We start from the raw sequence: 16154 nt of genomic DNA, 5'->3' as shown, positions 1-16154 counted from the left end.
TGTTTTTGTGCGGCTATGTGGTTAGTGGTATGACACTCGCTTTCGGCCGGAATGGTCCTGGGTTCGAGCTCGCGCTTGGCGATAGTTGAGTCTTGGAAAAGGTTCTTTACTCACATTCTCTCACCGTACTAAGGTGTAAAATGAGTACTGGCCGTTAACAGCGTTGTTCTCTGTCCGGAAAAAAATTATAATATCGCCTAACTGGCGTCATGTTTTGTCTCAATGTTAAATGTAATTATTGACCAGGGACCCCTTGTAAAGCGCTTTGAGCAAATTTAGTGGATATTGCCCTATATAAAGCTCATTTTTATTTATTTTTATTTATTTATTGTACCTACTTTGATATTGTATATTTTATATATTCCAGGAGAAGACACTGGTGTTCAATCTTTTTGACTATGATAAATTTTCCCGACACTCCACTCTCGGTGACGTAGAAATCAGCATGGCCCAGGTTGACGTCAGCAACAGCGTGGAAATGTGGTGTGACGTACAGAAGCAGCACCGAGTAAATCCTGTATTCTGCATTTTTAATTTAACAATATAGATAGATGCGCTTGGCTAAGGAGTTACCTTGAGCCTTGAGCAAGCCACCTCGCCCTAGCTCAATTTGCGGCTCTGCACTGCGGCTGACGCCTGTGTTTATTCAGTCTTCCTTGGAATAGACCCTAGAGACAAATTTTCCCCTATGGGATGATAAAGGAATTTTATTTTAATTTTTATTTTATTTTTTCGGGGACTGTGATGTCTTTTATTTTTTGGATTTCTCGTATTTTTTTTTCAAGACAGTTTCTAAACATATGCTGTATAATAGAGCCATCAGCGGGCAGCCCTGTCGTTCAACCGGCCAATCTCGAACGAGTCAGATAATATGGCATGGTCCACGCAAATGGGGGATTGTAAAATATTATTTTTATCCATTTCCTGAAAAGGGGTACAAATTGTTGTTTTCTAGTGGTTCGTGTATAAATTATGCTCTCGCCTGTCAGAAGCTTTTTCTTGGTCGAAGAATGAAATATATGCTTGTGTGATTGCCTTCTTTACGACTCTTGAAAAACCTCTAATGAAGTTGGTGTGTTGTTCTGTTTTTCTGCTGGTTATAATGCCACATATAGACCTTGGGCTGTCAAATTTAGAGATTGAGTTTCAGGTTTGTTGTTTGGTGTTTTGGCTATAATTTTGTATCATGAACTTGTTGTGTTCTTAGATCATTAATTAATAAGACGTTTTATTCCATGAATCAAACAAAACCAATTGTTACAGTAAAGAACATTTATCAAACAACATAACATAAGATACATGTGTACAGGATGACGGTTGGATACAGAATGACTCTCAACAAGGTAGTTACTAGAACAGACGCCAGTTGTGAACGACACTACATCAGATGGACGATACAAGATACGATACTTGAATACAGAACGGTTGGATACAGAATGACTCTCAACAAGGTAGTTACTAGAACAGACTCTAGATGTGAACGACACTACATCAGATGGACGATACAAGTTACGATACTTGAATACAATAACTTTCATTCACAACAGAACTAAATAGGGATTCTCTTTTCTCTGTCCTTTGGGTATGAGGATCATGTATAAGTTCTATCTGTTTGATAACTGTCTTTCTTTATCTATTTATATGAATGATTCCAAAAAACAAAAAACAAAATAAGTTATGAGTTTTACGGCTATGTGGTCAAGTGGTATGACACACGCTTTCGGATCAGAAGGTCCTGGGTTCGAGCTCGCGCTCGGATCAAAGTTGAGCCTTGGGGAAAAGGCTCTTTACTCATATTTCTCTCACCACATCATGTGCAAAATGAGTACCTGGCCGTTAACAGCGTTGTCTTTGTCCCAAAAATTGTAATATCGCCAAACAGGCGTCATGTCCCGTCCTACATGTTAAATGTTGCTGTTGACCAGGGACCCCTTGTAAAGGGCTTTGAGCACATTTAGCTCAATTTAAATTGATGTTCTGTAAAATTCGACCACTAGGCAGGACGCAGGAGATGAGAACTTTGTGTTCTGTTGTCTAGAATGTATTGTTGTTATTTCATGTGTGGTTTCTAAATCTAGCTGTTCTATTCGTTCGTTAGTTAGCGTGTTCGTAAGTGTGTCTAATGATCTTGTGTCTGTTGTTCCGCTATCGGGTGATTATAATCCCCGATATTGGTGAAAATCGTATAAAATCTACCAAAGAAACACGTCTCTGTGATGTTATAATATTTGTGACACATGTGTCAAAACGGTATTATGTCGGAACGAACCAGATGCTTAAAAGCGAATTTAATGTAAAAACTGGTCAAATATATAAATGTTGGCATTTGAACCTAAAATATGGTATCCATTCTCCTCAATAAATCGTATAAACTCAACACAAGTCTGATACATCTGGCAATAATTAATTTTCAACATCTTAACCAACCAGGCTTAATACCGTTTGGAGGCGAAGGGTCACATTTGGTCTGAATGCCATACTAATTCCCCTATTGATTTCTTGATACCATTTTAATCATCTTTTTTTAAAAACAGGTTGTTGGCGAATGTGGTCAAATTTTGGTCTCTCTCAGTTATCTCCCAACAGCCGAAAGACTGACAGTTGTCATCATGAAGGCGAAGGACATCAAGCTGTCGTCTGCATCGCCATCAGCAGGTAAGTCCGAAAATGGGGACTTTAATACTCTTCAAACAGTCGTAACGTTACTTCCCTCGTAATGACGCATGGTAACTAGTAACTGGCTCTAAACTATCGGAACAATGGCGGACCCCCTTATGAATTATTTCTCCGACGAGCATAAAAGCATATCCAGAAGAAGGGGGGGGGGGGGGAATATAAATTGATCATGTTTTGAATTTTATATATTTGATCACATGACATGTGTAATAGTTCTTGCCAACATGAAGGATAAAAATTACCAATTTTCTTTGTTTAGAACTGTCACAGTAAAGATTGTTCACAATTATCTTATTAAATTTTATTTTATTAAGAACTGAATTCATCTCACTCAGTTATATTTCGGTAGGCTTAGATAAACTTTACCTTCTTATATTAGATCGTCTTCCTTTTATAGCCTTCCCTCGAATTAATTTCTAATTAGTGAATACTTTTCGTTCTACATTCTGTCACGTAGCCACTTATTATAAAAGCTGATAGGTCTAACATTTGACACTCACTTTCTCTCCACAATCTATGCCGGACGGCCAGTCACTCTATTCCTATATATATATTGTAAGATTTTTATCTTTTGGGACTTTGTAGATATTATATCTACACCATTAAGACGCGGAGCTTTTAACTTTGATTGTATAATCTTCAAGGATCAAACCCAAGCCCGCTGTACTACACTATAACCTCTTACCAATTGCCTGGAAGTGGAATTTTACGAGTCCAATCCCGTTATCAGAGGAATAGATCATCCAAGCCCATCAACTGCCTGGAAACGTAAACTTATGAACCTGACATATTATCATAAGTTACGTAAAATATTCATTCTCTATTTGTAACTGCCACGATCACTGTTTATCTCTTTTAATTAAACTTCATCATTATTTTTATTTCATTGTAAAACAAATCGTTAATTGTTTTTTCATTTATTAGTAACTAGTAAATTCTGGGGCCTCATTCTACATATATCTTTATGCATAGTAGAGTAGCTCTTTACTCACTTGAGACCATGACATTTTGGAGGGGACACATATAAAGAATTGAATTTATTTAGTTACATATATCTATTTCATCTAACTTTAAAGTTTAAATTGTAAAACCTTTAATTGCCCCACTTGATCATATTTTAATTGAACTCCCTATTTACAGGATTAATTTTTTTTTCTTTTTCATTTCTTCATTTAAATGGAATAGCAATTTATCCATTCATTCTTTCATTCAAATTGAATAGCATTTTATTGATTCATTCTTCATTCATTTATTCATTTATAAATTATTCATTCATTCATTGTTCATTCATTTATTCATTCATTCATTCATTATTCATCCATTCATTCGTTTATTCACTCATTTATCCAATCATTCATACATTTATTCCTCCCTTCATTCTTTCATTCATACATTATCCATTCATTCATTCATCTATTCACTCAGTTTTTCATTCATTCATTCATTCCTTGTCCACTTTGTTATTATATCACTCATTTCATTTTGTTGTTTGCCTCATTCATGAATTGTTTTCAATATGTTTACATTCATAACGATTCATTCACCTGTCATCCAATCATCAGTGTTGTGAACACATTTTGTAACTATTGTAAATCTTACGATATTTTATTGTTTTGTATTTCAGACATCACTGTTTTAAACACTCTTCAATGCCTAATTACAATTGTTGAACAACCATTGAACAAGAGAGAGGTCCCAGCCACGAACTGAGTTGGTAGATATATCCTTCATTATTCTCTTTTACATGAGTTGGGCATCACATAGTAACTATAGACATCGTGATTTGTTTTGCATAGTGATTTGTTTTTAAATGCATTTTTGGCATATTACTGTTACCGAAAACCACTTATATATTATGTTCTGAAAAGTGAGTCTTTAAAAACTAAATAATAATAAAGGAGTCTACTAGCCGTCGTGTTATATTTAGTGATAGATAACTTGGGATTATGTTGGCATCCTATTATTGTTATCACACTCTAGTATATTAGCGTCATTGCGAATAATTGTACACAAACTAACGACGAGTCACACACATTGGTGATACATTTTTCGTAGTAACATAGTTTAGAGTACACGCGATTGACACATTGTTATTGACACAAGCCATAATAACTCCGCATTGTATTGACACATTGCTTTATAAGATATAACGATAAAAGGCATCAAATTCAACATACATAATAAGTTGAAATAAGAGAGAGAGAGATTTCTAAAAATAGAACAGTTCATTCAGTAAGTGTAAATAAATAAAACAGTCAGTAACAGTATCCTGTCAATATAATATATATAAAATATCGTAACTAATTTATTACAACATGGAAGCATATAAAAGATACTTAAGTCTCGCAAAGGACTTAGAAATACCCCAGGAAAGAATATTTTCATGGTGCGAAGAGAAAGTTAAAGAAGAAAAAGAACATGAAGAAAGAATTCGTAAAGAAGAAAAAGAACACGAAGAAAGAATTCGTAGAGAAGAAAAAGAACACGAAGAAAGAATTCGTAGAGAAGAAAATGAAGAAAGAATACGTAGAGAAGAACGAGAAAAGAGTCCAAGAAAGGGAACTAAAAAGACAAATAGCTTTAGCAGAAGAAGAAACCAAAAGGACCCAAATGATGCTAGAAATTGAAAAAACAAAAACCGGTCATGAAAGAAAACATAATAATAGTGATGAATTTTTCGTGAAACTTCCACGCATGCCAACATACGATGAACGCTCAGACTGTTTAGAATCCTTCTTACACCGATTCGAAGTTCAGGCTAAAGGTTATCGTTGGCCAGAAAGCAAATGGGCCACAGCCTTGATTAACTGCTTATCTGGAGAACCGCTAAAAGTTTTCTATACCTTAACAACTGAAGATGCAGATGATTATGGTAAAATTAAAGACGCTCTACTAAAAAGATTTAGATTAACAGAAGATGGTTACCAGGAAAGGTTTCACACTGCAAAACCGGAAAGTGGAGAAGACTTTAATACATTCGTGAACCGAATTACTCAATTTCTAAATCGGTGGCTTGAGTTGGCAAACGTAAAACAAGACGACTTTGCAGGCCTTTACTATCTCATGCTGAAGAATCGAATCTATCAAGCTTGCAACCCAGATTTAGTCGCATTCTTTAAAGAGAGAAAGCCAGAAAACTTGGACAAATTAAAAATCTACGCAGAAAACTTTAACAGCGCACATCCATTGACACCCCTTAGCAGAACATTGAAGGAACCATACTACGCTGCCGCTGCTCAGAGTCCAGGTACACCTAAAGTTCAGTACTCAAATAGAACGAGCCGATCAATCACTCGGAATACGCAAGTGAAACAGGATGACCATAGTAACAAACCATGGAACAAACAGTTCAATAGAGACCATAGCCGACCCTATCAAAACAAAACAAGAAATAGCACTGACAATAATACTGAGTATAAGAAAACCAACAAACCTATAATCAAATGTCAATATTGTGGAATGAAAGGCCACACAGCAGACAAATGTTACAAAATCGTTGGATATCCAAAAGAAACTGCAAATGCATCACTCCAAACAGGTGTAAACAATCAGACACGAGTAATGTCAGGAGAAAATATAAATGTGTATTGCGTGAAAGGTATGTCACTTTTAACACAAACTCACAAATCAGGATCGCTATTTTTTTGTGAAGGCAAAGCTAATGGAACTGATTGCAAAATATTGAGAGACACAGGATGCAGTACAGTAGGAATAAAAGCATCTTTGATCAATGACGAAGACAAAACTGGAAAAACGGTACAATGCATCACATTCAGTGGCACAGTCGAAACCTTTGAAACAGCTAATGTGTACATAGAAACCCCATACTATACAGGAATAGTGGAATGCTGTATACTTCCCAACCCCGTCGCTGATGTTATTGTTGGCAATATAAAAGGTCTTAAAGACAACCCAACAGATGTAAAAGAATGGTCATTAACCCAAGAAACAGCTTGTCTAGCAGAAACAAGAAAGATGACTAAGACAACAGAGAAGCCAATGACTATTTCTCTAGAACCACAACAATTTGACAGGAACAGGTTCATTGAAGAACAGAAAAAGGACCCGACTTTAACTTTCAATATCGCAAACAAAGGGACGAAATCAAAAGTTGAATACATCATTGAAAAAGATATTCTGTTCAGGTTACATAGGAAAAGAAACAAATAGCTAAACAACTGGTCACGCCGAGTATTTACAGAAACAAAATCCTTGGAATAGCGCACGATTCAATAACTTCTGGACATCTTGGGAGCTCTTCCACATTGAAGAGAATATCCGAGAATTTCACATGGCCTGGAATTACTAAAGACGTCCGAGAATATGTGAAATCGTGTGACACATGCCAAAGAAGAGTCGCAAAAGGCAGAATACCGAGATTGCCATTAGAGACAACCCCAGTTATTGAAAAAGTTTTTCAAAAAGTTGCAATTGACATTATAGGCCCATTAACAAAATCAGATAGAAAACATACACACATACTAACACTAGTCGATTACGCAACCAGGTGGCCAGAAGCGATAGCATTGAAATCAACTACATCGGATCACATAGCTGAAGCATTGATGACAATTTTTACTAGAATAGGCATACCAAATAAGATACTGTCGGACAATGGACCCCAATTTACATCACATATGATGCATGAAACCATGAAACTCATGGGAATCCAACACTCATTCACAACTCCCTACCACCCCAAGCAAATGGTCTTTGTGAAAGATTTAATGGCACTCTAAAGAATATGTTAAGAAAAGTGTCAGCAGAAAAACCAGATGATTGGGACAGATACTTACCAGCAATCCTATTTGCATATAGAGAAATACCCCAAGAATCTACAGGCTACTCCCCATTTGAGTTGATGTATGGACGATCACCTCGCGGCCCGATCAATATAGTAGCCAACATTTGTAAAGGGAATGAGGAGGACAATAACGAAATTATGTTTGCTTACGAATATGTAAGAAACCTGAAAGACAGAATAGAGGATACATGTAAGCTAGCACAGGAATCCGTCACTAAAAAAGCAGAGAAATACAAGGAATACTCTGATCGCAAAAGCAAATCAAGAAAATTTGAGATTGGTGACAAAGTACTAATACTCTTACCCGATGACTCGAGTAAACTTTTAGCTACATGGAAAGGACCATTCAAAATAACAGCAGTAAAATCTAATGTTAATTACGAGATTAAAATTAACAACACAACAAAGACATTCCATGCAAATACGCTAAAAAAGTATTTTGATAGAGACACAGTGTCGCAACCTATGTTTACTAATATCGAAGCTTCAAATGCAGGATTAATCATACCGTTGGTCATGGGACACAGACACCCGAGACAGAAAAACAAACAAAAATCGCACAATTGCAACCACCTAAGACAAAAAAAGAAGTACGCAAAGTACTTGGGCTCCTAAATTTTTACAGGAAATACATTTACAACTTCGCGCACATCGCGACACCGCTAACAAATCTGACAAAGAATGGGTCACCGAACAAAATTGTTTGGACGTGTGTCAGAATAGCTTTAACCAATTAAAGGCATTACTCTGTTCAGAACCAATTCTTAAATTACCCGACATGTCAAAAGAATTTGTTGTAAGAACTGACGCGTCTGATAAGGGCATCGCAGGTGTACTATTACAGGAACATGAGGGAACTCTAATGCCTTGCTTATATGCAAGCAGAAAATTATTGGACAGAGAATCACGATACTCTGTAATAGAGCGTGAAGGACTGGCCATCGTCTTTGCTTTAAAGACATTCAGTAGATATCTACTGCTAAAAGAGTTTGTGGTCGAAACGGACCATAAACCACTCACGTACATAAGAAATAACAAAATGAATAATAGTAGAGTACTAAGGTGGAGTCTATTTTTGCAAAATTACACTTTCAGTATCTCTCACATACCAGGCTGTGAAAATATTCACGCCGACCTACTTTCTCGATTAGTATAAACACGTGAGAAGGGTATAACTTAACCTCCCATGCATACTGTTAGTTACCTCGCAAACTATGCCAAATCAGAACGCACAATTTCGATAATTTTATTTGGAAACATGATGACCCAACTTAATGTAACATTGAGTATTGTTTGGATATATATACCATACCCATTCATGATTTGGGAAATCTTCTCTTTATCTATCATTGTTATGAATTTTCACTCATTTATGATTAATAATTGAAATGTCAATATTCCATTTACATTTTCATTCATTTCATTCAGTAAATTACCTTCATATCATCGACTTAAATCATGCTTCATTGCCATCACTATTGTTTATCACAGTGATTTGTAATCACATTGCCATCATGTTGTTCATCACAATGATTTGTAATCACAATCTTTCATTGTTATTGTCACCCATTCATATACCTACGTTAATATAAACATTTCCATGTCTAGTTAATAAATAATTTAATTGTAGCACAAATCATAACAATGGATTAATGCTAGAGTATCATGATAGTAAATTTACTTCCGTTTGTAAAATCTATCTTTCCATAATGGTTAAAGAGTATATTTTAAACGTGGGTGGGGGGTGTCACAGTAAAGATTGTTCACAATTATCTTATTAAATTTTATTTTATTAAGAACTGAATTCATCTCACTCCAGTTATATTTCGGTAGGCTTAGATAAACTTTACCTTCTAATATTAGATCGTCTTTCCTTTTATAGCCTTCCCTCGAATTAATTTCTAATTAGTGAATACTTTTCGTTCTACATTCTGTCACGTAGCCACTTATTATAAAAGCTGATAGGTCTAACATTTGACACTCACTTTCTCTCCACAATCTATGCCGGACGGCCAGTCACTCTATTCCTATATATATATTGTAAGATTTTTATCTTTTGGGACTTTGTAGATATTATATCTACACCATTAAGACGCCGGAGCTTTTAACTTTGATTGTATAATCTTCAAGGATCAAACCCAAGCCCGCTGTACTACACTATAACCTCTTACCAATTGCCTGGAAGTGGAATTTTACGAGTCCAATCCCGTTATCAGAGGAATAGATCATCCAAGCCCATCAACTGCCTGGAAACGTAAACTTATGAACCTGACATATTATCATAAGTTACGTAAAATATTCATATCTCTATTTGTAACTGCCACGATCACTGTTTATCTCTTTTAATTAAACTTCATCATTATTATTATTTCATTGTAAACAAATCGTTAATTGTTTTTCATTTATAGTAACTAGTAAATTCTGGGGCCTCATTCTACATATATCTTTATGCATAGTCGAATAGCTCTTTACTCACTTGAGACCATGACAAGAACCAAGCTGCTCGTTGCTAGACGACGTGACATCAGAATATTGAATCCAGTTGTTAAGCTAATACAGTGAGGGATTGAAAGGACAAACATGTATTCTTTGCTGGGCAATAATTCTTGTTGCTAAATATCATTATTTTACAAGAGCTGGAATTGGGGTGTTATGTGTTAAGTCCAATATTTTTAAAAAATCATAACATCCTTTAAGTGTAAATGTCGCTGCTCGAAGCTCGAAGAAATTAATAATAACGTGAAGTTGAATGTAAGCTTCAATTTAATTACAAAAACAGATCAAATGAATGTTTCGGGTTTCCCCTTTATCAACAAAACAGGATGATTGAAACACCACAGATGAATGAGATGATGTGGTAGTGGCGTAGTTAAGATTATTCAATCATCCTGTTTTATTGATAAAGGGGAAACCCGAAACGTTCATTTGATCTGTTTTTGTAATTAAATTGAAGCTTACATTCAATTTCACATTATTATTTATAATATCCTTCAAGGACGCCAACGATGTTGTAGTAAATATCAACGTTTTCTATATGTCCGATTATTCTGGTGTCAAATGTAACAAGTGCACACTACATGTTAACCTTCTCCTTACCAGCCTTTTTCAGAATTTTCCCCAAAACTTCACACCCACCCAACACCAAAAACAGACTTTTCTTACTCAAACAGAAAATCAACAAGGACATTCTGTACATAAAATTGTTCGACAATATGAACTCTATTACAGAATGTCAAGTTTTTATAGCTATAGCAAAAATAAATGAAATCTGGATGAGAAAAGAGACGATTTTCCAATAGGTGGTGGTAACGAGAGGGTTAAACAAATCTTAAAGTTTAATCGTTGACAGTGCATGAAGACTAAATATTTTTGACAATACTAGCAATCAGAATGACTTTTTATGGGAATTAATCAGTACCTTGAGTATGATGGGGGATTTTGGTTCCAATTTTGAATTGTTCTTTTCCAATTTTAGCAACAAAAAAATTGAAAGCTTTCCCCATGATGAAATGTCCCTATCTTGCTTTTTCTAAACCATATCGGAAAGAGAGCTAGAGGAAGACAAAGAATGACTTATCTAAAGAACCTAAGAATGGCCAAATGTGATTTTAAAAGCAACACAGATTTCATGCGCACCGCAGAGGATCGTGATTCGTGGAGACAGCTGACCGGCAACGTGCTCAAGAGTACAAGCCACGATGGATGATGATGGCGATCTGAAAGAGCAGCAATAATAATAATTTTACATTAAATATGTTTAGAGTTATGATAACAATTGTGTATTTAAATTACGATATCCTTAAAAACTGTCAGGTTTTATGGGCACAAAAGCTTTTGTATTCTTCTCTCATCTTTTTCTTCTTCTCCCTTTATGCCTCTTTCTATTCCCTTTTTCTCACCTCCTTTGAAATCACTCCCTTCCCCCTCTTCTCTTCTTCTCCTCTTCTTTTCTTCTTCTTCTTCTTCTTTCTTCTTCTTCTTCTCTTTTTCTTCTTCTTCTTCTTTCTTCTTTCTTCTTTTCTTCTTCTTCTTCTTCTTCTTTCTTCTTTCTTCTTTCTTCTTCTTCTTTCTTCTTTCTTCTTTTCTTCTTCTTCTTTCTTCTTTCTTCTTTCTTCTTTCTTCTTTCTTCTTTCTTCTTTCTTCTTTCTTCTTTCTTCTTCTTCTTTCTTCTTCTTCTCTTTCTTCTTTCTTCTTTCTTCTTCTTCTTCTTTCTTCTTCTTCTTCTTTCTTCTTCTTCTTCTTTTTCTTTCTTTCTTCTTCTTCTTCTTCTTCTTTTTTTCTTCTTCTTTTTTCTTCTTCTTTTTTCTTCTTCTTTTTCTTCTTTTCTTCTTCTTTTTTCTTCTTCTTTTTCTTCTTTTTCTTCTCCTCCTCCTCCTCCTCCTCCTCCTCCTCCTCCTCCTCCTCCTCCTCCTCCTCCTCCTCCTCCTTCTTCTTCTTCTTCTTCTTCTTCTTCTTCTTCTTCTTCTTCATCTCCTTTTTTCTTCTTCGTCTTCATCTCCTTTTTTCTTCTTCTTGTTCTTCTTTTTCATTTCTTAGCCTACTCTTTCCCTTCTTCTCTTCCATCACTTCCGCTGCTGTTCATCTCCATTTTTTAATTTATCTTTTTTATTTATTTCTAAAACGTCATCTTGTTTGTAGAATAAATAGAAAGAGAAAAAATAATATATAAAAAGTAGAAAGAGAAAATAATATCCCCTTAACTCTCTCCTTACCAGCCATTTTCTGAATTTTCACCGAATTTTTGCATCCACCAAATAGATTTTTCTTACTCAAGCAGAACAAATACATTCTAAGCATAATATTGATCATCAAAAATGAACTCTACAATACAGTGTCACGTTTTTATAGCTAAAATAAAATACTTTTTCATTAAATTGTGTGGTTTACAAAGGAAATCTGAATGATAAAAGTGCTGATTGGATCGTAACGAATGTGACGATTTCCCTATGGTTGGTAAGGAGAGGGTTAAAAAAATACAAAATGCGAACCTCACACGGACTACTACAAAAATCCCATATTTAGGTTTGAACCCCGGAACGTCTGGCAAACTTCAAAATAAAACAAACAACAAAAACAACTCAATTTAAACTCTTTCCTTACCGAGCATTTTCAGTATTTTCCCCAAATTACAGGCTTAACTAGCAGAAAAATTGATTTTTTAAACTCAAACAATCTCTTTACAAAACAACTTTATATTCTTATTAATTAAACAAAGATCATTCTTCAAACTTTGTGATGTACAGAATAAATCTAAATAAGAAAAATGTATATTGTACTCTAACAAATGTGACGATTTTGCAGCAAGTGGTAAGGAGAGGTTAAAAGAAATATAACAATTTATTTTAAATGGGATAAATTCTTATTTGAGACCTAGATCTTAGATATTGTTCATGAATTCATATTTCAATATAAATTCAAATAAATCTCATTTTTTTCTGCAGATCCCTTCGTTCGAGTATGCCTAATGGTGGATGGTAAGAAAATCAAGAAAAAGAAAACCTCTGTTCGGCGTGCATCCATCTCGCCTGTCTGGAACGAAGCCTTAGTCTTCAACGTTCCCGCAGAAGTCCTTCCAAAAGTCAGCTTAGAGGTCAACGTTGTTGACCACGACCTCTTGGGTCAAGGTGAAGTCTTGGGCAGATGTTATGTTCATGATGGAGAGACGCAGTCGCGTGGAGACCAAACTCATTGGAAAGAAATGATGACGAATCAGAGAAAAGCTGTGGCCAGATGGCATGTTCTACGAAAATAAAATAATTGGTTTTTCTATATTTAAAAGAAAATTAAAATCGCATGGAAAAGTTACGCCATGGGGCTGGATTATGATTACGTTGAAAGTAAGGTTAATGCCTACATAGATTAAATTGTGTTAGGTATTTCTTGTAACCTTGCATTGGATCTAAAGTATTAATATAGGGAATGAGATTAGCGGAAGAGATTAGCGTCCCTTGATTGGACGTCACCCATAGTCTGTGACGTCACCGGCGGAAAAGTTATTAGAGAGAGAACGTCACGTTGGTTGCGGAAGCGAGGACGAGAGACGCATGCGCACAACCAACATGACGTTCTCGCTCAATAACTTTTCCGCCGGTGACGTCACAGACTATGGGTGACGTCCAATCAAGGGACGCTACTCTTCCGCTAATCTCATTCCCTATACAATCGGAGGATTTTGCGTGCAAATTGGCGTGTGTAGAATTTAAGAGTTATTGTCGCAGTTTTTCGCTGTTCTATTTATAAGAGGAACGTTTGCACCCCAGACATCACTCAAAGGGGACAGTTACAAAAATGTCAAAAATGAAAATCTGTGCTTTCTCCCATGTACTCTTCAAATGTTATCCCATTTTAAGGGTAAATAGTGAAGCGGATTCAATGTCATTTTGTTCTGGGATGGGACCATATAGATATAGGATACATGAACGAGTTATTCCCAACACTTTTGTCATTGGATGGGACCATGAGATATAGGATAAATGAACGAGTTATTCCCAACACTTTTGTCATTGTAACATCAAAGGCAGCCTATACCTACTGTGGAAATTAAATACGACAAATAACCATATCGGCCTTTACAGGAACGATGGGCTAGCTAGCTCTATGTTGACATCGGCCTAACAAAGCATTTAAAATTGAAGGAAAAAAACCCCAACAAATCTGTAAAATATCCTATGAGTATTAATTGAAAAGTGCAATCGACATCACCAAGAAAATCGTGGACTTCCTCGATGTGACTTCCGGTCTGCAGACAAGTCAATGTCTCACAGAAAATCCAACAATCACCTGTTTTAACAAGGACGCAACCCTCCCCCCCCCCCCAATGGACATTCAAAATATCAACCAAAGGGGCAGCGTGGCTCAGCGGTACGGTCTTTGCTTCGTACCCAAAAGGTAAAGAGTTCGATCATCCGCGCTGCGTTGTGTGGCCTTGAGCAAGTCACCTAGCCCTATCTCACTTTGCGGCGCTGTGTGGCCTTGAGCAAGTCACCTAGCCCTAGCTCACTTTGCGGCGCTGTGCTGCGGCTGATGCCTGGGTTATTCCAGTCTTCTCTTGGAATAGACCCTAATGACAAATTTCCCCTTGGGGATGAATAAAGGGAATTTTATTTTATTTTATTTATTTTATGAAATATCGCGCAACGCATAATATCAAGATCGTCTCAACATTGAAGTTCCCTTTATCATCGAACTAATACACAGTGGATATAGTAAAACCTTCGATAGGAAAACTCCAAACAAAAACCCAATATGGGTCAACGGAGAACAACAAGATGATAGAGCATATCTTGGTTCACTCCTGCCCCCCCCCCCCTCCAACAATCACCGTAACCTTTCGACAAAACTGTGACAACATGCATTTTGATAATCTCGCCCTTGATTGGCCAAGAAAACTGCCGAATAAGTGCTGTCGGAGGATTAGATTGAGATGCGAAAGATTTCTTTAATAATATTTTGGGTCCTCCAATTAGTTGAACATTCGTAAAGACCAACCCTGTATATATAGGGCCATTAATATAGAATGCTGTGCTGGTGAAATGTCTCTTAAATAGACAAAAATGTTGCTTGTTTGAAAAGACTAAATAAATTCACGAATGCCAGGGAGAACATGTGGACACAAATTCTCTTCTGTGAGGCAAACCCTGGACTTTTTCATGTGAAGGTCAAGTATTGGGCAGGTTATGTTTTTCAACTCGAAAGCCTGAGATAAGTAATTTGAACAATATTAAAAGGGATAAAAAGAAGAAAAACATTGAATTTGTTCCATTGTAAATAGGATTTTTGAGTGTTTTTACAGACCAAAATTGTTTTATTGTATCGGGGACAAAGGCTGAGAATAAATTAAGAATGTTTTATGTCGTAAAACTTATATGAAACGCATAACGTCAATGAAGAGAAAAGCGAGAAATAATTAGAATGAGATGGAGAAATAGTTAGCACAGGATCCCGTTTCTAGCATGGACCTTGAACCTTTCTAACAATTTGAAAAATTGGTAGGTGGAGTTTTCACGCCATGAATTTGTCTATATTTGTAATGGAAAAGAATATCGTATGAATTAATTACAAGGATCGCGTGACACTTATACACGAGCACGTCTTATTTTAATGGTTGTTGGTTGCTGTGTATCTACCTTGTTGAAACAAATGTTATTGGAAATGTATTGTTTGTTGTTAAAGATTATAAACATGTATTACTTTAATGGTTGTTTGTTGCTGTGTACCTTGTTGAAACAAATGTTAATGAAAATGTATTGTTTGTTGTTAAAGATTATAAACATGTATTACTTTAATGGTTGTTTGTTGCTGTGTACCTTGTTGAAACAAATATTAATGAAAATGTATTGTTTGTTGTTAAAACATTATTTATATTTACATTTATTAGGGTTGTGTTCCTCCCCATCCATAAAGAGGGGAACTATATAAAGATGAGATGAAGATGGCAAAAATGAGATTCGATGCGCCCTTTGGATCAATATGATCTTTTGGGTTATTGTTTATGAGTTCTGTTTTCATAATGAGAAGCTGTGAAGTCAAGAGAGTTGTATGTTTGAAAGGAAAGTGTTGGGAAGAATTGGAGAGAGAAATAAAGAAATGTTCCTTCTAAATCAATGACGATTCACGATCACAATTCGAAATATTATGTTGAAGTTGTTATAACAGTCTAGTGCATTCATGTCTT

The 16154-nt window shown here is 35.8% G+C and overlaps 1 protein-coding gene across 1 annotated transcript in view; it reads left to right on the top strand.

Moving 5' to 3' along the window:
* The window catches only part of LOC144967022 (synaptotagmin-6-like), a gene marked incomplete in the record, with an annotated part of 95400 nt that extends 81854 nt beyond the window's left edge, over nucleotides 1–13546 (top strand). The window contains 3 exon segments of the mRNA XM_078903765.1: nucleotides 368–508; nucleotides 2535–2655; nucleotides 12922–13546. Of these exon segments, the coding sequence (XP_078759891.1) occupies nucleotides 368–508; nucleotides 2535–2655; nucleotides 12922–13232 (573 nt within the window).
* Between the last annotated feature and the right edge of the window lie 2608 nt (nucleotides 13547–16154).

The sequence above is a fragment of the Berghia stephanieae genome, chromosome 3, assembly GCF_034508935.2.
Source record: "Berghia stephanieae isolate SIO BIC M18660-M18661 chromosome 3, UCSD_Bste_1.3, whole genome shotgun sequence".
NCBI lineage: Eukaryota > Metazoa > Mollusca > Gastropoda > Nudibranchia > Aeolidiidae > Berghia > Berghia stephanieae.
Note: the sequence above shows the minus strand (reverse complement) of the source record. Positions and strands in the feature narration are given on the sequence as shown.